The sequence below is a fragment of the Amblyraja radiata genome, chromosome 6, assembly GCF_010909765.2.
Source record: "Amblyraja radiata isolate CabotCenter1 chromosome 6, sAmbRad1.1.pri, whole genome shotgun sequence".
Taxonomy (NCBI): domain Eukaryota; kingdom Metazoa; phylum Chordata; class Chondrichthyes; order Rajiformes; family Rajidae; genus Amblyraja; species Amblyraja radiata.
In genome coordinates, this window is record NC_045961.1 from 39,381,182 (window position 1) to 39,403,131 (window position 21,950).

The following is a 21,950-nucleotide window of genomic DNA, read 5'->3' on the forward strand; positions in this document are numbered from 1 at the left end:
GATATGTAAACATAGTACTCTGTTTGCTATTGAGGAAGTGCAGCATAGGTTCACAAGGTTAATTCCCGGGATGGTGGGACTGTCACATGCTGAGAGAATGGAGCAGCTGGGCTTGTACACTCTGGAATTTAGAAGGATGAGAGGCAATCTCATTGAAACATATAAGATTATTAAGGATTTGGACACGTTAGAGGCAGGAAACATGTTCCCGATGTTGGGAGAGTCCAGAACCAGGGTCACAGTTTAAGAATTAGGGGTAAGCCATTTAGATCAGAGATGAGGAAACACTTTTTCACACAGAGAGTTGTGAGTCTGTGGAATTCTCTGCCTCAGAGGGCAGTGGAGGCCGGTTCTCTGGATACTTTCAAGAGAGTTAGATAGGGCTCTTAAAGATAGCGGAGTCAGGGGATATAGGGAGAAGGCAGGAACGGGGTACTGATTGGGGATGATCAGCCATGATCACATTGAATGGCAGTGCTAGCTTGAAGGGCCGAATGGCCTACTCCTGCACCTATTGTCTATTGTCTGTTAAGCATCTTGCGATCTCAGTATGTGTGTATATATACTGTGATCGAGAGATGCTGCCTGACCTGCTGAGTTGCTCCAGCATTTTGTATATCTACTCTCTCTACATATATGGAGAGAGAGAAAGATGGGTCAGGTAGCATTTCTGGAGAAATTGTGATGTTTCGGGTCGAGACCTTCAGACTGAGAGTCAGAGGGGTATGAGGTATGAAATGGTACAAAGAACAAATGAATTAGTATATCTATAGTACAGTATTAATTTATATCTTAATATATTATGAATGTATATATTTATAGCTATAGTCCATTAACATTAACATATATATATATATGTGTGTATATATAATACATATATATATATATATGTGTGTGTGTGTATTTACTGAACTATAGATATAAATATATAAATTACTAAATATATAAATTAATATAAAATCTAACAAATATATATATGAAGTTCAGTGTACGTCCCTCCATCAGTCTGACACCGGACGTCCCTCCTCCCCCCGAGTCTTGGCGCCGCCTCCGAGCCGCGCTCCTTCCTTTCCGACATTTCCCCGGCAGAGTAAGTAGGAGCGGCTGAACAGAGCCGCCGCCATCCGCGTCCATCCGGCCGGCCTAGAGCCCGCAGGCCACGGTAATGTGGAGATCAGGGATACGTGGACCGAGCTGCGCTCTCCCCGGCGCCCGGTGCCGTCCCTCGGCTGAGGGATTGAGGTCCGACTGATGTGGCAGGCTTGGGCCTGATGGAGTGACGGCCGGGCCTGGAGCCCTAGTGACGGCCGGGGCCGAGCAGCGTCCTAGCGACAGCCGGGCCTGGGCCCCTAGTGACGGCCGGGCCTGGGCCTCTAGTGACGGCCGGGCCTGGGCCTCTAGTGACGGCCGGGGCCGAGCAGCGCCCTAGTGACGGCCGGGCCTGGGTCTCGAGTGACGGCCGGGGCCGAGCAGTGTCCAGGGACAGACGGGCCTGGACCTCTAGCGGGCGCCGAGCTCGAGTACGCCATCGGCTCCACCTGTCTGCAAGGACGTGTCGCCGACACCCCGGTCTCTGGGCTGGTCTCGGGTTGTAACGGGGCACCGTGTGAAAGCTGGACATTTTAACCCCCGTGGTGGAGCGCGTGTTTAATCGGCTCTGATCGCTGCCCCCAATTCTCCTTCTCTCCACAGATGGCCCCAGCAAAGAAAGGAGGAGAAAAAAAGAAAGGTCGTTCTGCCATCAACGAGGTGGTGACCAGGGAATACACCATAAATGTGCACAAGCGCATCCACGGCATGTAAGTAAAGAGAATAAAGCAATTGTAAGAACATCTTGGAAACGCTCAACAAATCTTGTAGCATCTGCCAAAAGAGAAACATTGTTGTCGTTTCAGGTCGAAGACCTTGGGTCAGAACTAGTTAAGAGTGAAAAACTGAAGAGATAGTATAATCTACTATTCCTGCACTCTAAGCAGAGATAGATAGATTCTTGATTAGTACGGGTGTAAGGGGTAGAGTACGGGAAGGCAGGAGATGGGTTGGGAGGAGGAGATGGATTGAATGGCCTAATTCTGCTACTGTCACTTATGAACTCTTGTACTGACACTCCCCGACTTTCACAAGGGTTGTGTTCAGTAAACCTTTGTGCATGTCAGATTCTATGAAGGTTGGAATCACCTTAAAACTAGCTAGAAACAAAGATATGAAGATTAATGCACAAAATAACACAAAAGTGTTGGAGTAACTCAGTGGGGCAGGCAGCATCTCTGGAGAACGTGGATAGGTGACTTCAAGTTGTGGGTCATCTTAGGACTGATTCTGTTACCTGCTGAGTTACTCCAGCACTTTCTGTCATTTCACCATAAAACTTGGCGCCGATGCTGCATGTCTGTACCAGCGAGTCCTTCTTCACCAGCTGCTGCGCCGTCCGGTTGACGCTGCGGTCGATGTGGCTCGCGTTGTTGCCCCTGGCCGACTGCACTTCAGGGTACCGTCACTGACAGGACATGCTCCGTTACCGTGGGGCTACCTCCTCTCTCATCAGCTGCCGGTTCTTCCTGTCGGTTGTCACTTTGTCTACTCCATCGCTCCCCCTTCCTCCTCCCCTGGAGTCGTCGACATCTTCCACCTTGTGTTTCTCACTTTTATTAAACCCTCTGATTACGGCAAAACCCGCCCGCCCTGCCTCTAAACCTGCTGGGTCCAGATTTAGCGGCTGCAAAGCATCCAAAATCCCTTGGCATTGTGAGTCCAGATTTATATATATATAGTAAAGATTTTACTGCACTGTATGCAATAAGGCATCTGACTGTACCTAGGTGCATGCGGCAGTAAAGTACCATTGAACCATTGTTTTGGAGGCGAGGGGTTTAAGGGTCCTGACCAGAAATGTCCCCTTTCATGTCCTCCAGAGATGCTGCCTGACCCACTTTGTATTCTGCACACAATTTGTTTAGACTGGGGGTGCCTGGATGTATTTTCACCTTTCCGCCATGATCTTTCTCCACTCCCGATTTTCTCCCTATCAATGTTTTGACTTTTAATATTTAGAGACTCTATTTTGAGTTGCAAAGACCCTCAAATAACTCAGCCCATCCGTTCGTAAGTAGATAACCTATTATTTGTAAATGGTGTTCCTCGGCAAAACATTTTTCTTGACTATCAAGACCCCTCGGGATTTTTCGCACATGTCCCCTCTCACACTTCAACATTTCAGAGCCATCCCAGCCTAATCTTTGAATCTTTTAAATCTCTGAATATTCTAATCTTTACCACTCTATTTAGTGTTCGTACACATTCTCAGTGTCCCAAAATGCCCCAAAGCTGCACAAGAACATGTTTGTTTAAATTGATACAGAAGCAGTCATGAACTGTTGGGACAATTACTGAAAATTTAGCCAAAACAGTAAACTTACAACAAACCAGGTGGTGAGAATTTGAGTAAATTCCAGAACTTGGGACTTCAATGGCCAATTGCATATGTGTCACTGGTGGAGTGAAATAATTGTATAATTCATGAGCGGCCTGCATTGGATTTGTGCAGAGTGAGACCATGGGAGCTGTTCAAACAAGAAGATCCACATTTTTAAAATGAGTTTTGATGGACTGAGAAACAAATGTGGCTAGTGAGAGTTTGTCAAGTGGGTTATTGTGTTCAGTTGGACTTTTGCAGTAATTTTGAATTACCTTAAGCTTACAGATCAGGCAGGAAGGCACTCGCTATCCAGAAGGGTACATAGGCTGGAGCAATGTTATTATGGATGTTTAGTGTCAAGTAAGTTTGTGAAAGCTGCCAAGAGAGAGTTTAGGGAGTGATGTTTGTCCATTTGTCCACCCCCATTGATTTAATATTTAATTTTTCCTGCTGCCTTTCACAATGTAGTGCATAATTGGACGGGGCTGTGGATTTACTGTTCTCAAATTACCGTATATACACAATGAAGTTGGTTTTCTTTGCTGGTATCTTAAATATGGGTTAGTAGTTCTGCAAATTCAGTATTTTTTTTGACGTGTTGTTGGTGCTTCTAAAATTTGTCATAAATAGAACATGGGCAGTGAATAGTTTCACTAGATTGGAGGCTGCAGTGGTTTTAATGTGTACTTAGTTATAATATTAATAATATGGACTCTGTAGTTGGTGAACTAATAATTTGGAACTTTTTTTTAAAGCGGCTTTAAGCGACGTGCTCCACGCGCCATTAAAGAGATCCGAAAATTTGCTGTGAAGGAAATGGGGACCCCTGATGTCCGCATTGATACTCGTCTAAACAAGGCAGTTTGGGCAAAAGGTGTAAGGTATGTGAGTGGTTGCAAATAATTCTTTGTTTGAGTTAGCTCAGTCATTCAGTAATAGTTCAGAGCAAGTCCGTTGTTATTCTTCTGACACTTTCTTTTATCCTTGAATTTGGTCAAGTTCCTCTTGAAAATTACTATTGAATCGACTTCCATCTTTTAATGTAGTGCATCCAAGTTTGTAACAGCGTAAGGGTGGCACAGTGTTGCAGCAATATAGTTGCTACCTTACAGTGCTGGAGGCCCGGGTTCATTCCGTCCGGGTGCTGTCTGTACAGAGTTTGTATGTGTACTGTGACCACGTGGGTTTTCTATGGGTGCTCCTGTTTCCTCCCACATTCCAAAAATGTAGAGGTTTGTAGGTTAATTGGCTTTGGTGAAATTGTAAATTGTCCCTAGTGTGTAGGATAATGCTTGTGAAAGGGGTGATTGCTGGTTGGCATGGACTTGGTGGACCAAAGTGCCTGTTTCTGCACTGTATCTCAGAAGTATTAATGTAACTTTGTAATATCGTTATGTTTTGGGTTCTTTGATTGGTGTCCTTGTATATAGCAAATTTTGAGATTTCTGCATTGTATTGGCTACATTTAGGGGTGATGGTCCTCATACCAGCCAATGAAAAGTTTCCCCAACTATATCTTATGTCTGATAAACAAATTCTCTCTTTTTGTAGTTGAGTCATTAAAAAAAATCTATATTCATGCATTTTAGGTATTAGTATCGTACGGTCCAAAAAAAATTTGTCCAGCACCATAATTCTGATTGTGCTGGGGTAACAGTATTCATTTTAATTTATATACTCTTGTATTTTGGGTGAGACATTCAACACCTTCTTTGTATAGAGAGTCATACAGCTCAGCATCAGATCCTTTGGCCCAACTTGCTCATGCTGACCAAACTGTCTCATCTATTGTCTCTCGTGCTCACGTTTGGCCCATATCCCTCTAAACCTTTCCTATCCACCACGTACCTGTCCAAATGTCTTTTAAATGTTATTATACTACCTGCCTCAACTACCTCATCTGGCAGCTCGTTCCATATTACCACCATCCTCTGTATGAAAAAGTTGCTCCTCAAGTTCCTATTTAAACTTTTACTCTCACTTTAAACCTATGTCCTCTGGTTCTTGATTTCTTTAGTTTGCATAAAAGACTGCACTCACCCTATTTCCCTCATGAACTTACACATCTCTATAAGGTCACCCTTAATCCGCCTGCACTCCAAGGAATAAAGTCCGAATAGACCCAGCCCTTCTAAGTCCTGGCAACAAGAGGACGGCACTATGAATGGAGTAGTTGTCCCTCAGTTAACAACGAGATCACCAAACAGACACTACAACCCAACTCTGTTGACCAAGTTAGTCCCATTTGTCTGCATTTGGACCTCTTAACCATTCTTCCAATGCACATGCATCCAAATGTCTATTAATTGTGATTGTGCCTGTCTGGATCGCTTTCTCTGGCAGCTTGTGCCATATATGCAATAACCTCTACATGAAGAAGTTGCCCCTCAGCTCCCATTTAAATATTTCCCCTTACATTAAACTCGTGTCCTGTAGTTTTTGCGGAGCATCCTGGACAATACAGCTCGCCCCCTCCATGACACACGAGTCAACCTGAGGAGAACCTTCAGCAACAGGCTGGTTCCACCAAGATGCAGGACAGAACGCTACAGGAGATCCTTCTTCCCTGTGGCTATCAAACTATATAACTCCTCCCCCTTCTGTCATGGGATAGACGGACCACATCCCAAATCTTTCCACATCCCCAATCCTTTCCACTCGTCACTTTAGTTTCATGTTTCGTGTATTTTACAGTATTTGGCAGATCAATTTCCCTCATGGGATAAATAAATAAAGTTCCCTGGGAAAAAGACTGAGCATTTACCTTGTCTGTGTCATGATTTTATACTAGCAATAAATTCCTTGCCTACCCAACCTCCCTATAACAGGTCCTGACAACATTCAAATTTTTTATTTTTTTGTGAAAAAAATATTGATTATATGTCAAGCAAAAAAAATGTTTCCAATTGTAGCATAATTCTAGATGTTTGCTGTGTGAAAATTGGCTTCCACGATTCATAATCACAGCGTTGAATGAAAAGGCTGTAAACTGATGTGGTCCGACTAGAAAATAGACTAAGCAAATGTATGTGCTTGTATGTGGGCACTGTTGGTTGGTGTAAATGGTAATTGAAATTTGAATCATACCATTTAGATCATAGCTGTTCAAGCGAGGAATCACAGTGGAAAACACTTCTAACCTCAAGTAAACCTTGCAACCCCCCCTCACCCAAGTTGTATCAGCTTCAAAGCCATCTTGTTACGTCTCATTGTCTGTACTCATTTTCACCTAGCACACAGCTGACAAACTGTTTCCTTATCATTGTTACTTTTTTTTTGCATATCTCTCTACATTACCTTCTATATCTCGTTTCTCTTTCCCGACTCTCAGTCTGAAGGGTTTTGACCCGAAACGTCACCTATTTCTTTTCTCCAGAGATGCTGTCTGAGTTACTCCAGCTTTATGTGTCTATCTATAACGGTTCAACTTATTGTTTCTCAGCTCTTTGCTGCATGTACTCAAATTGAGTGGGAGAGGAATTGTTCTATGTGTTTAATAAGGAACTGCAGATGCTGGATAATCGAAGGTACACAAAAATGCTGGAGAAACTCAGCGGGTGCAGCAGCTTCTATGGAGCGAAGGAACTAGGCAACGTTTCGGGCCGAAACCCTTCTTCAGACTGATCAGTCTGAGGAATTGTTCTATGATTGTTTCTAATGAATTATTTCCTCTCAAATGTAATGTAAGATTTGAGATCAACCACCTTTCAGAATATTAGACTGGTAACTGGATCTCCCCAGGTTGTATGGTCCTTAAATTACATTTACATTCTTGTGCCACAGTTTTGTGTCGCCAATTGCAATGAAAATACATAATTCTGGTTCTGTACACTTGGAAGTGTTCATCATTTTGAGTTTTAGTACTTTGCTCACTTTTGTGTTTGTGGCTGATTTTATATTATTGGTTAGAATTAGAATCCAGGTTAAACAAACAAATGCAGTATGTATTTGTGCAGAGGTGAAGATTTAACATGCAGTGTTATAAGTGTTGCAATCAGTACTCTGCCTGGACTCCGAATGTCAACCGTTCTTTAGGTCATTAGAGTGGCAAACTGACATTGTATTTAAAAAAATCAACAAACTATATTAATAATACAGGTGGTGAAAACAATGTTGGAAAGTTAATTTCAACTCTTTCTCCACGAGTGCTGCTTAACCAGCAGTTTGTATTTTGGATCTTTTCACTCCCACCAGTTAAAAAGTAAGCAACCTTAACCTATTTACAGTTTAGTTCAAAATTACAATACATTAATATCTGCAGCCTCAAATGGTCCAGTTTTTCAAACTGCTTCATCTAAGCCTGATTTAGACTTTGCAATAAGAAATGTTGATATAAATTGTTTTTTTCGCAGGAATGTTCCATATCGCATTCGAGTGCGTTTGTCTAGAAAACGTAATGAGGATGAGGACTCTCCTAACAAACTCTACACGTTGGTAACCTATGTTCCTGTTACATCATACAAAGGTGAGATTTTATGTTTGCAATGTAGAGATATTTGATTGCCATGTATTTTCCCCTTTCAATAATTTATGGATGTACTGTAAAACACAAGTCCCCACCCTTTTCAAACCTAAAATAACACACTTAAGAGTGAATGGCAGACCACTTCCCTGCAATGTTGATGAGTAACTTTGCTTGGATGAAGGGTAGCGTTGAATTGGTTATCATTCTGATCATGGGTGTTTAAAGTAAGATAATCAATTCAATGAATCTTGTCACATAAAATAATCTCTAGATTAGTTAGTTCAGAATCAGGCTATGTACTAATCTTGCTTCAGAATTATTATAGTCTTCCTACAAATGAATCCCCTTTTCTAGTGGATTGGGTTACTTCCCTGGTAGCAACAAGACAAATGACCATAATTTATTTTGAACTAAAGGGTATAAACATCATTGGGTACTGTTTGTACCAGTATTGTGTCTCGTGCTAATTTTCCATCAGCTACCCAATGCAGGCAAAATTTTATTAAATTGCATACCACTTTTGGTAAAGTTATTGGTACTTAAACAATGTGCTGCCACTTAAGAGAATTATGTCCTCAGTTACAGCATTGTTACAGATTTAGTAATTGAGATAGCCTGGATTTTCAATCAACCATCCCTATTTTAACATAAGTCCTGCAGTGACAATAGGTATCTGCTAAATACAAATTTGGTGATTCATATGTTTCTATTACTACCAGTCTCAAATCATTCTGTTTCTATGAAAGAAAATGTTATGGGATACTCCATGGTGGTTGAGAGGATTTTAAATACTTTTGAAACATTAGCTGACAACAGGAAATAAGATCTATCATTATTGGACATAAATATTGATGGGTTAGTTAGTACGTTTGTAGATGACCCCAAGATTGCTGGGGATGTGGGATTTTTTTAACATAATTTTTTTATTTACTGCACATTTATTATTATCTATTGTACTGTATTTACAAAACTCTTGTGCTTCTGTAAGAAATAATTTCATTGTTCTGTTTTAGTTCCTATGATAATAAATAAAAACCTTGACACTAAGGAAGGCAGTCAAAGTAAGGATATAGATTGGCCATGAGCAGATAAATGTCAGGTGGAATTTAATCTGAGCTAGTGGGAGGTTGAAAGTAACAGAAGAGTATATAGTTAATGGCAAGACCCTTAACAGCATTGATGTCAAGAGGGATTAGAAACATAGAAATTAGGTGCAGGAGTAGGCCATTCGGCCCTTCGAGCCTGCACCGCCATTCAATATGATCATGGCTGATCATCCAACTCAGTATCCCGTACCTGCCTTCTCTCCATACCCTCTGATCCCCTTAGCCACAAGGGCCACATCTAACTCCCTCTTAAATATAGCCAATGAACTGGCCTCGACTACCCTCTGTGGCAGGGAGTTCCAGAGATTCACCGCTCTCTGTGTGAAAAAAGTTCTTCTCATCTCGGTTTTAAAGGATTTCCCCCTTATCCTTAAGCTGTGACCCCTTGTCCTGGACTTCCCCAACATCGGGAGCAATCTTCCTGCATCTAGCCTGTCCAACCCCTTAAGAATTTTGTAAGTTTCTATAAGATCCCCTCTCAATCGCCTAAATTCTAGAGAGTATAAACCAAGTCTATCCAGTCTTTCTTCATAAGACAGTCCTGACATCCCAGGAATCAGTCTGGTGAACCTTCTCTGCACTCCCTCTATGGCAATAATGTCCTTCCTCAGATTTGGAGACCAAAACTGTACGCAATACTCCAGGTGTGGTCTCACCAAGACCCTGTACAACTGCAGTAGAACCTCCCTGCTCCTATACTCAAATCCTTTTGCTATGAAAGCTAACATACCATTCGCTTTCTTCACTGCCTGCTGCACCTGCATGCCCACTTTCAATGACTGGTGTACCATGACACCCAGGTCTCGCTGCATCTCCCCTTTTCCTAGTCGGCCACCATTTAGATAATAGTCTGCTTTCATGTTTTTGCCACCAAAATGGATAACCTCACATTTATCCACATTATACTGCATCTGCCAAACATTTGCCCACTCACCCAGCCTATCCAAGTCACCTTGCAGTCTCCTAGCATCCTCCTCACAGCTAACACTGCCCCCCAGCTTAGTGTCATCCGCAAACTTGGAGATATTGCCTTCAATTCCCTCATCCAGATCATTAATATATATTGTAAATAGCTGGGGTCCCAGCACTGAGCCTTGCGGTACCCCACTAGTCACTGCCTGCCATTGTGAAAAGGACCCGTTTACTCCTACTCTTTGCTTCCTGTTTGCCAGCCAGTTCTCTATCCACATCAATACTGAACCCCCAATGCCGTGTGCTTTAAGTTTGTAAACTAATCTCTTATGTGGGACCTTGTCGAAAGCCTTCTGGAAGTCCAGATACACCACATCCACTGGTTCTCCCCTATCCACGCTACTAGTTACATCCTCGAAAAATTCTATAAGATTCGTCAGACATGATTTACCTTTTGTAAATCCATGCTGACTTTGTCCAATGATTTCACCACTTTCCAAATGTGCTGCTATCCCATCTTTAATAACTGACTCTAGCAGTTTCCCCACTACCGATGTTAGACTAACTGGTCTGTAATTCCCCGTTTTCTCTCTCCCTCCCTTCTTAAAAAGTGGAGTTACGTTTGCTACTCGCCAATCCTCAGGAACTACTCCAGAATCTAAAGATTTTTGAAAGATTATTACTAATGCATCCACTATTTCTGGAGCTACTTCCTTAAGTACTCTGGGATGCAGCCTATCTGGCCCTGGGGATTTATCAGCCTTTAATCCATTTAATTTACCCAACACCACTTCCCGGCTAACCTGGATTTCACTCAATTCCTCCAACTCCTTTGACCCGCGGTCCCCTGCTATTTCCGGCAGATTATTTATGTCTTCCTTAGTGAAGACGGAACCAAAGTAGTTATTCAATTGGTCCGCCATATCCTTGTTCCCCATGATCAACTCACCCGTTTCTGACTGCAAGGGACCTACATTTGTTTTAACTAATCTCTTTCTTTTCACATTGTGGAGTCCAAGTCCTTTTCTCCCTGAAAGTGGCAACATAAGTAGAAAGTGGTATGGTAGTGTACAGTATGATTGTCTTCATTTGTCAGGATGTTAAGTATAAGAGTCAGGAAGCATGTGTAGGGTTTTGAAGGGTGCAGAGGTGGTTTAATGGAATGATGCCTGGATTAGGGGATATTAGCTACAGGGAGAGACTTGGATTGTTTTCTCTGGAACACCAGAAGTTGAGCAGGTGACCTGACAAATATATATAAAGAAGCATAGATAGGGTACACAGTCAGAACCCTTTCCCCCAGGATGGAAATATCAAATGCTTGATGGCATGGGTTTAAGAGAAGGGCAAAGTTTAAAGGAGATGCACAGGGAACAAATTTAAAGAGGGTGATGAGGGTCTGGTGGTGGAAGCAGATACAATAGCAGCATGAGACATGGATTGGCACAAACCAGGAGATAAGAGTTGGTCTTGACATCACTTTCAATACAGATCTGGGCCACAAGGCCTGTTCCTGTGCTATACTTATTTTATGTTCTATATTTATTAGATAATTGACAATGACATAAAAGGTTGATGTAACATCTTCGATATCTGAAATACATGCATTTTGTTTTGCAGGTTTACAGACAGTCAATGTTGATGAAAACTGAACCCCCGATTGTTTAAAAAAATAAACAGTAACTTGATTTTCTGCCTGGTTGATTGTTTAATACATTTATGACGTACAACTATCAAATTGAAATCACATGCAGACACAAAATATACAAAAATGAATTTATTCAAAAGTGCACAAACTATCATTAAATTTGACATTAGCCCCAACACACAGGACAACAGAAGTTTATACTAAAACTAAGTTTCAACTGCCAGCGCTGAAACAAATTCCCTCGGTTAGTGGATAGTCAGATTAATTCTCTGTTGGTATTGATTTGCTTTAGCATGGAGAAGTTTACTTTTTATAGCCACTGATTTCTCAAAAAAGTTCACAAGGCTTTGCTCAGTCAGTAGGGAAGCCAAAATTTGCTCAAAAGACACACTCCAGTCATCTTCAGGCTGTGACAGTGGATTATTATTCATGTGTAGATCCTCTTCAAACACAGAGTCTGCTGCATCAGTGGGCGTTAGCAGCTCTGATTCTTTAGAACTAGTCAGTTCAGACAAGCTGCTTGAACTGCGTGTTCTTTGACCTTCTTCGCCAATCTGAAGTAGAAGAGTAGTGACAGTTGCAATAGCTTGGTAAAGATTGTTCTCCTCGGGGTCTTCTCGAAACATATTGTACAATGACTTGCAAAACTGGATGAAATTTCTCTGCAGGAAATCAAATGCAAGATATAATACCAAATCCAAAACTAATTTCCATCTACTGGAATATGGGTGCCCGACTGTCATTTTTTTCCCGCGTCTTATGCATGCACATTACAATATTTATGCGACCATGAAAGAATGGAGTTTGTTATTTTGCTCCTGCTCAAATTATGGAAATTAAATTAATTCACAGTAACAAATACGCAGGTCCCCCCCAAAAAACTACTGATCAAAATGTTGTTTCTATTAACATTCAATTAGCTGCAGGCTCATAGTATTGGGTACAGATGACATTTTCAGTTTTGCAACATTTGAATAGCTTTGTAAATAAATACTTTTGTTGTATTCCTACAGTAAAGATAGGGAGGTCAAGTCTGCCGTTTTCTCCAGACCTCGGTAATTCATGTCTGTTTCAGATATGATTGTAGGGCTGCTTGTGCAAGGTAAAACTCAGATCAGAGAACACAAGAATTGGCCCTGCGCAAGACATACATTGTATTTGGCATTTATGGGTGAGAAACACTACATTGGAGATCACAGCTCCTGTTTACAGGGAGTTATTAAGAATGTGGACTTCATTTGTACTCTAGTTTATTGTGCATCTTGCTATAGTGAAAAGCACATTGGAAGATATAGATAGGTGCAGGAGCAGTGTGAGAAGTTTTAGAAAACCAGCGGTAGGATGAGTACAATATTGGGATTGATTTGAAAGTTGATCAAGTGGGATAAGTTAAATGTGGAGGGGTGGGAGATTGCAACCTTCACGTGGTCCACCCTGTTTCGACTAATGCAATCAACCTGATGTGCACAAACAAATAGAACAAGTTGACCTACAACTTTAGGGTGTGCACGCCATGCGCAAGAAGAAGATGTGGAGAGAGCCGGGGGGGGGGGGGGGGGAGGGAAGAGGTTGATGTTTGTATTTAGTGCAGTGATAGTTCTACAAGAGAATAAACTAATTGCATTTTAGGATTAAAGGGAAACAAATATTTGGTGGTTAAACTTGAGATTAAAAGTGGGTTTAAAACAAACAGATTTGGATCCTCGAATAAGTTCTTTTCACAAAGCACCAAGCAACTATTTTTAAAAAAAAACAGGATTTTCAACATAATTATTGCCGTATTTTCTGTCCACACTGATAAAGTTGAGATTTTTATATACAAAGATAAACATACCTGGCTCATCAGAGAAAGATCTTTTGAGGCTGTTTTACTCTTAACTAAGTCTTCAAGCATTTTTTTCAATTGGCGTTGGTGATCAATTGCTTCACCTTTTGGAGGAGAGACCCATAATTAAAGAAGGCAAAAACCCCAAATTTAGCAGCACAACAACAGCGATTCTCGTCGATTTGCTTCACCTAACCTGGACATTTTAAAGGCTATCATGTATCTAACACCTTGAACTGGTGGATGTGACTGCTTTATACCAGCATCAAACATCCTGAGCAAACTTAAGAGTGAATCAGAGACGTTCTCACCAAATGCATGCACGTAACCAATGGAGCAAATAATGATACTGATAAGGTGCCACATGGGAGGCTGCTAAGGAAGATGAGAGCCCAAGGTATCAAAGTGCAGATATTAACACGGATATCTGGTTGGCAGAAGGCAAAGCATAGCAATAAAGGGGGCTTTTTCTGGTCGGCTGCTAGTGACAAGCGGAGTTCCGCAGGGCTCGGTGCTGGAGCCAATACTCTTCACGTTGTATATTAATGATTTGGATGAGGGGATTGAAGGCTTTGTGGCCAAGTATACAGATGATATGAAAATAGGTGGAGGGGCAGGTAGTGTAGAGAAAGCACGGACTGCAGTAGGACTTGGTTAGGTTGGGTGAGTAGACAGAGAAGAGCCCTTCTGCCCACCTGGTCCGTGCCGACCAGCCATCCCCACCCATTAACACTATCCTACACCCACTAGGGATAATTTTTACATTTACCAAGCCAATTAACCTACAAACCTGTACGTATTTGGAGTGTGGGAAGAAACCGAAGATCTCGAAGGAAAACCACACAGGTCACGGAGAACGTACGAACTCCATACAGACAGCACCCATAGTCGGGATCGAACCCGGGTCTCCGGCGCTGCGTTCGTTGTAAGGCAGTAACTCTACTGCTGCTCCACCGTTACCGCCCATGAATCTGAGGAAGGATGTGCTGGCTCTGGAGAGGGTCCAGACGAGGATTACAAGAATGATCCCAGGAATAAGTAGGTTAACATTTGACGACACTGGGCCTGTACTCGCTGGAGTTTATAAGAATGAGGGGGGACCTCATTGTAACGTACAGAATACTGAAAGTCTTAGATAGAGTGGATGTGGAGAGGACATTTCCACTAGTGGGAGAGTCTAGGACTAGAGGTCATCGCCTCAGAATTAAAGGACGTTATTTTAGGAAGGAGATGAGGAATTTCGTTTGCCCGAGGGTGGTGAATCTGGAATTGTTTGCCACAGAAGGCTGTGGAGGCAAAGTCAGTCGATATATTAAAATCCGAGATAGATATTCTTGAATAGTACAGGTGTCCGAGGTTATGGTGAGAAGGCAGAACGGGTTAGGAGGGAGAGATAGATCAGCAATAATTGAATGGCGGAGTAGACTTGATGGGCCGAATGGCCTAATTCTGCAGGTATCACATAATCTTATATTTTATGATTGGAGTAAGTCACCTTGAGATTTAAAGGGCAGGTCGCATTTAATGCACCCGACTAAGTTTAAGAGGCAATAACGAATGACAGGGAAGTTTCTTTAAACATGTTCATGAGCCAACAGAAAGCATCTTATGGGAATTAGCACAAAATATTAAATGTAGCTTATAAAAATGAAGATTAAACTAACAAAAAACTAGCAACTTGAATGAGCAATGATAATATGTAGACCTGGACTGACTAGTTGCAAGTGGCATGCTTCACAAGTCCCAAGTAATGATGATATTCAACAAGGAAAAAAACAGCTATCCCTTGACATGCAATGGCATTACCCTCACTGAGACCCCCATTATCAACATCTTGGTATTACCATTGACTGGAAACTGAACTGGAATAGCCGTGCGCAAATATGGCCACAACAGTTGGCCAGAGGTGAGGAATTCTGTGCAAATCAACTCCCGACTCCCCAAAACGTGTCCACTATCTACAAGGCTCACTTCGGAGCTTGATGAAATACTCTCCACGTGGCTGGTGAGTGAGCAGCTTCATAATCACTCATACACGGAGGGCATAGTAGCCCACTTGATAAGCACCCCACTTACACACTTCATCACAGTAGCAGCTGTTTCTACAGGATGCACTGCAGTATTGCATAACGAGTTCTTGGACAGCCAAACCTACAACATTTCCCAGTTGGAAGGGCAAGGGTAGCACAAGAATAAGAATACCACTACTTGGAAGGTCCCCTCAAAGCCGTACGCCATGCCTACTTGGAAATATATTGCCACCAGAGGCTCCGCACGATTGGCAGCCCCGCCAACAGTTTGTCTGCTTTTTCATCATTTTAAAATTTTTAGTGTGTTAAAGGTTTGTGTAAATGTTCTCCGGTTTGTTTTATGTGGGGGTCGGGGAATTTTTTTTTCAGTTTCTTACCTTGCTGGAGATGCGATTATTTTCCAGATCGCATCTCCGGACGCTCTGCGGCCTACCATCGATGGAGCTGGAGGCCTCCTCGGCCTAACATTGAGCCCCACCGCGTGGCGTGGACTTATAATTGGAGCCGATCCCTTGCCTGGGATCGCTCCAACCGCGGCCTGCAGACTTTACCATTGTGAGCTCGCAGTCTCAGGAGAGACAGAGGATGTCGGGAGTTCCAATGATGCAGAGGTTCGACCAGCCCCGATGGGTTTGATCACTGGCGCGGGGGAGCTGAGATCCCCCCCAATGCAGGAGCTGATCGCCCCGATGAAGAGAAAGTCAAGATCGTCCCGTCAACGGAGGCTTCGAGGCCCCCGACCATGGGAGAACAATGAAGGGAAGAGATTTGAACTTTTTTCCCCTTCCATCACAGTGAGGAATGCGGAGGAGTCACTGTGGTGGATGTTTATGTTAAAATGTGTTTTGTTGCTTTTATTTGTATGACTGACTTGGCAAATGAAATTCTTTGTATGTTGCAAAACATACTTGTTAATAAAGTATGATTGTGATTGTGTGTTCCTTCACCACAGCCGAGTTTGCGTAATTCATTGTTGAGATACCACAGAAATTTTAGGAATAAATGTATACTTGCTATTTGGTTTTCGAAGGTAATCCGATTGAATACTTGAAATGAAGGTTGTTCTCAGAGGAGAAAAGCTGGTTGCCTCATCATCACTGCAAGCTGGAAAATTGAGACTACGTTTCAATGATCAGGCAAAAAAAACTGCAAACAGAACGTAACACCTTAATAAACTAGAAACAAATCTGTTGAAACCCCAAGCTGTTGATGCAAGTTTTCATCAAGCGGACTCTCGCTCAGAGAGATTGTGCCTAGAGATTTTTGCAAGTTGAATACCTTGCTTTGACTTTTAACCACCTCCTTCTTGAGTAGATGGTATTGTAGAATCCATGGATAATACCCAGCATCATTCATTTCCATGGATTTATTTTTGCCCCTTCATTATGGACCATGGTGAATTTGCCAAAGAAATTTTAAAAAGTCTCATTACAATTTTCTGAAATTTTCTTGTAGATGACATGGACTCGTGTTTTTCAGTTTTGAATGTGCTGGAGTAGCCAAGGAGTTGGCACTGTTTCATCACTGGTGTAGAAAGAACTACAAGCCAAACTGAAAGACAAATTAGGCCGTTGGATGCAAGACAGCAGCCACATCACTGTTAAACCACCTTTCTTCAACTCCAAAAAGAGTTTTCCTCGTACAAGCCAGACCAATTCAAATGGATTGCAGAGGTAAAAATTTTCATGTTTAATTTCTCCCGTTGCATAAATAATACTTATGCCATCCAACAATAGAGCACATTTGTCAATATTGTATCAGTATTATTGTAGGATTGTTTGATTTTACAATAATAAGCAAATTTTTAGCTCTGGCTTGGGTTGTTATATTGTAGTGCATTTATATATAGCACAATGTTCTAACATCAATAAGATGTGGCTGTTTTCTTGCATCCAACATTCCTAATTTGTCTCGCAGTTTAGTTTGTAGTTCTAATTGCACCAGTGGTGGAACAGTGCCAAGCCACTTCTTGACTACTCGTGCACAAACTGAAGTCCATGTCATCTACAAGAATACTTTAGGAAATTGCAATAGAACTATTTTTTGTTACTTTGGTGAATTCTCCATGATTCATATAACAAAAAGGGACAAATAAATCTAAAGGCAGGGTTGGTGCCCAAAGCTTGGTCAAGTTTGAAAACTTGTTCATATTTGAGGAACAGAATTCCAGAGCACAGACAAGTAGCAAAAAGCCTAAATGCTGGTGATTGAGTGGGAATTGGATAGCGATTGAGGTGGAGTGAGTTTCACAGCAAGCCCAACATAAGAACAGAACAATTGACAGGGTTGGGAAATACATTGCATGAATGGATAAGGACACAAAGTTAAGTTTTGTGGAACCTGTGAATGGAAAATAATTGGACTAAAGTTCATGTTGGTCATCAAGGGCAGAGGTGACAAGCTAATGGAATGGTACAGGCTAAGATGCCAGCACAAATATATTACACGAGTTACATTTTACAGGGAGTGAAACATGGGATCCCAACCACCATCTGGTATATGTACAAACAATAAATATTTTAGGTATAAAGGAACTAAAAACCCAGGTACTATGAATGAGTGCTCTTCATGCAGCACAGGCTCAGTATAACAATCAGATCCCAAACAGAAATTGACTAACCAAAATTGAGTCAACATTTTCAATTAAGCACGATTCTTGACCTTTACGCAAGGATTACTTTACCTGGTGGAATGTGGAGTCTGTACAACAGTCTGAGATTTTCACTGAAATCACCGTAGTACATTAAATCTACATGGAAAAGCAGAACAATTATTCAAACAAATCCCACTTTTGTCCACACTCATTCAGTAGATTTAAAGTATTTATTTTGAAGCTTATTTTGGAATCAGAAAGTATCCTGGAATAATTTGAGCCAAACAGTGTATACACATTTACATTAATAAGTTTACATGAATGAAAAAACATTTACCTAAACAGCTGACCAGTTCTTTGAAGTCAATGAGAGAATCAGCATTTTCATCTAAGAGTCGAAATATCCTCTGGGCTAGAACACGAGTATGGCTTCCCCAGGTCCAGGGACTCAGAAGACAGAAGAGGCAGCTGAACTGGAGACTATTTATCCTGTACTGTTCCAGGTAAGGGAGGCTGGGATCATGTTGCAGTGTCGCTGAATCGCTTCCACCCCAGTAACAAGTTAAAAGATGCTCCCTCTAATTTATTTTTAAGAAAAAGGTAAATATTATTCCCAGTGTTGTGCTTACATTTAAATTGTTTTAAATTACACATAAAAAAAGGACAAAAACATTCTTAGCATTATTTTATCCAATGACATTTTGCAATGAGTTTCCTTTTTCTTACATCTTCATATCCAGACAATTACATTTCAATTGCCCACCCTCCTTAGCAGTTGTTTCCCAAGTGAAATCACTGTTCTGGTTTGCTCACAGGAATCAAATATCTGTCAGTCAATTCAATCCAATCATTTCCCCTGTAATGGGGGTAGTGAATGGACCACAGCTGATTCTCATCATAGGAGGAATTGAGTAAGGGCAACAAAAGCATCTAGGACTGGGACATTTTTTGGATGGTAACCAGTGCTGTTTTTATAGACCAAAAGGTGCCGGTACTCATATGTTCCTTGCTGTTGTCTATAGCAGATTATTGTCTTACACGCAGCTGAAAATTATTAAGGGCCTGATCGCTTAGTTTAATTAAAAAACATTTAAACTTTAGTAACTTTTTGTAATAATAGAACTGATCTTTTAAAATTCTAAATACATGAAAATTTAGTTTAATCTATTTTAATTTATTTATTTATCTATCTACCTATTTATTATTTAAAATTTTTTTTTAAGGTGCCAGCCAGTAAGTAGTTCTGGTGCAAAGTGTCACAAAAACATTGACGGTACAAAATATCATGGTAACACTGGTTTCATGTCCTGGTAACACTGCCAGATTCAGCAATAAATGAAAATCAAAAACAAATGTCCAAGATATAATTAGAAAATATTTGAAACTGAGCCCTTCAGAGAGGATCTGTGGAATGATCAACAGGACAATAATTCTGGGTGAAAACCGGCCCAGAAGAGCCTATGACTGGAAATGTTGGGTTGGTTTCTTTTTTCACAGTAGTTTCCTTTAGAAATACAGCATGGAAACAGGACCTTCAGCCCATTGATTCCACGCCAACCATTGGTCACCTGTTCACATGAGTTCTATACAAAATTCATTTTCACATCCACTCGCCGTACATCAGGGTCATTTAAAAAAAAATTTAAACTTACAAACCCGTACGTCTTTGGGATGTGGGAGGAACCAGGAGACCCGTAGAAAACCCACATGGTCACATGGAAAAAGTACAAACTCCACACAGACAGCTGCAGCGGTCGGGATTGAACCTGGGTCGCTGGCAAGGCGAGGCAGCAGCACTACCCGGTACTCCACCAGGCTAGCTGCATTTTTCCAACATTGTCTGTTTTTGTTACCAGATTGCATTAGATACTGTTATCAGTTTGCAATTTAAAGGTGTCAATACATAATGACCTACTTCAGATTCCCCTGCCACCCACTTGGGGTAGTTTACAGGACAACTAACCTGGTGCAAGTTTTGGTGGGGGGGGGGGGGGGAGGGAAAACTGGAGGATCCATGAAAACCCAAGGTGTCAGGGAGAATGTGCCAACTCCACACACACTTGCATGGTCAGCACCAAATCCCGGTAGACTGAGATATATCCGGCACCAGCAGTACCACACACATCTAAAACTTTAAAAAAACACTAACCTCTGTGCTGTTCAAAAGGCAAGGTCTTGAATTATTTTGCAAGTCAATTGATTACACACTTAGCAATGTTTTAAATATATTTCTAAAAAATAATAATTACTTTGCCTCAAACGTTATAATTTTAGAAGATAGGAAAATTACCACAAATACAAAATTAGAGTATGCATTAACGAACTCACCTTAAATAGATCATAGAGTTCTCCAAGATCTTCAGTACTAAATGAAACATCTGGCGCCACAACTCTGAGCTACAAAGTAATATATATTAATATTAAAACTCTCTGGGCCTGCCTTTAGCTGCAAAACTAATAGCTTGAAAAATTAATTACATTTTAGGAGAGCAGAATTCAAAAGTTTCAATCACTCCAACTGTTTTAGGTGCCCATACATGAAGCCCCGATCTGCCTGAACAATAAAAGGAGACTTATAACTTAACAAAAAAGTTTAATTCCTGCACACGTGACACTTCTCCAATTCACTAACTTCTTTCACTTCAAATTCCTGCTGCCAATAAGTCATTTTGCCCATATATTAGCAGTTCTCCTTGATCCCATTAATACTTCACATATCTAGCATCCCAATTATCAGAATGATCAGAGTTCCTTATTATACCATATGACAATTGTGCATTTCAATGTTCTGTGTCATCTTTGACTTTATATCAGTAATGCACTTGAGAGGTGAATGACAAAAAAAAGCTTGCTGCCAAACCTGCAAATGTTTTAAGTAAATTCTATATTCAGGATTAATATTGTCAATATTAATAATTATGAGTTATAAAGTCATAGCGTCATATAGTTTGGAAACAGTCCCTTCGGCCCAACTTGCCCCCTTCGGCCAAACATGTCCCATCCACACTATTCGCACCTGCCTACGATTGGCCCATATCCCCTCTAAACTTGTCCTACCCATGTACCTGTTCAAATGTTTCTTAAACGCTGCGATACTACCTGCCTCAACTACCTCTTCTGGCAGCTCATTCCATTCTCCCACCACCCTGTGTGTGAAAACGTTGTTCCTCAGGTTCCTATTAAATCTATCCACGCCCCCCCCCCCCCCCCCCCTCCCCCTCCCCTCACTGTAAACTGGGCAAGAGACTATCTGATCTATTCCTTTCATGATTTTGGACACCTCTATAAGATCACCCCTCATCCTCCTGCGCTCCAAGGAAGAGTTCTTGCCTGCTTAACCTGTCCCTATAGTTCAGGCCCTCATGTCCATGTTAGTCTTCCCAAAATGCAACACGCCACATTTCTCTGGATTAAATTCCATTAATCATTCCTCAGGCCACCTGGCCACCCGATCAAGATCCTGCTGCAATTTTTAATAACTATCTTCACTATCTACAATACCACCCATGTTAATGTCATCTGCAAACCTGCTAATCATGCCATGTACAATCTCATCTAAACCATTGATGTAGATGACAAACAGCTATGGGCACAACAAAGAACCCTGAGACACACCACTAGACACAGGCCTCCAGGCCTAAAAGCAACCTTCCACCATCATCATCTGGTTCCTTCCACAAAGCCAATTTTCCATCTAACTAAAAGAACCATTGCTGGCTTCTGTAGTTTTGAATAAGTTTGAAAGTGACAAACATTTGGCATTATGTGCTGCACTGTGATTAACAATCAGTGAGATGCACAATACTATCAAATTCAAATGATTCCCCATTATATCAATAAAATTATGTAGAATTGGTCTTTGAACAAATAGATTTCTAATTTCTGTTGACATTTTACTTCATGTTTAACCGACCCTTCTGACATGCAAGATTTCTCTGAAGCAAATGAATTCTACT

The 21,950-nt window shown here is 41.4% G+C and overlaps 2 protein-coding genes across 3 annotated transcripts in view; one reads left to right on the forward strand and one right to left on the reverse strand.

The window, feature by feature from the left end:
- Positions 1-984: 984 nt before the first annotated feature.
- Positions 985-11,591, forward strand: rpl31 (ribosomal protein L31). Of its 2 annotated transcripts, none has more exons than XM_033022574.1 (5): positions 985-1,090; positions 1,693-1,799; positions 4,171-4,296; positions 7,768-7,880; positions 11,519-11,591. In XM_033022574.1, the coding sequence occupies exons 2-5, from the start codon at positions 1,693-1,695 to the stop codon at positions 11,548-11,550; spliced, it is 378 nt and encodes a 125-aa protein (XP_032878465.1). In that variant the 5' UTR covers positions 985-1,090; the 3' UTR covers positions 11,551-11,591. The 2 variants fall into 2 exon arrangements, with proteins under 2 accessions (XP_032878465.1, XP_032878464.1); XM_033022573.1 differs by having other exon boundaries at positions 1,038-1,162.
- A 71-nt stretch (positions 11,592-11,662) lies between these two features.
- tbc1d8 (TBC1 domain family member 8) overlaps positions 11,663-21,950 on the reverse strand; it is a 95,648-nt gene continuing 85,360 nt past the window's right edge. Inside the window, exons 15-20 of the mRNA XM_033022571.1 lie at positions 20,323-20,391; positions 18,332-18,572; positions 18,085-18,150; positions 16,416-16,505; positions 13,381-13,475; positions 11,663-12,208 (exon numbers count right to left, since the gene is read on the reverse strand). Of these exons, the coding sequence (XP_032878462.1) occupies positions 11,792-12,208; positions 13,381-13,475; positions 16,416-16,505; positions 18,085-18,150; positions 18,332-18,572; positions 20,323-20,391 (978 nt within the window). The 3' untranslated portion in view covers positions 11,663-11,791. The remainder of the gene's footprint in view (positions 12,209-13,380; positions 13,476-16,415; positions 16,506-18,084; positions 18,151-18,331; positions 18,573-20,322; positions 20,392-21,950) is intronic.

What these genes read in the sequence shown, in the direction of transcription:
- rpl31 (XM_033022574.1), top strand. Translation starts at nt 1,693, where the DNA reads ATGGCCCCAGCAAAGAAAGGAGGAGAAAAAAAGAAAGGTCGTTCTGCC. An exon ending in GTTTGGGCAAAAGGTGTAAG is followed by an intron (nt 4,297 to 7,767) that starts GTATGTGAGTGG and finishes TTTTTTTCGCAG; the next exon opens with GAATGTTCCATATCGCATTC. An exon ending in TCCTGTTACATCATACAAAG is followed by an intron (nt 7,881 to 11,518) that starts GTGAGATTTTAT and finishes TTTGTTTTGCAG; the next exon opens with GTTTACAGACAGTCAATGTT.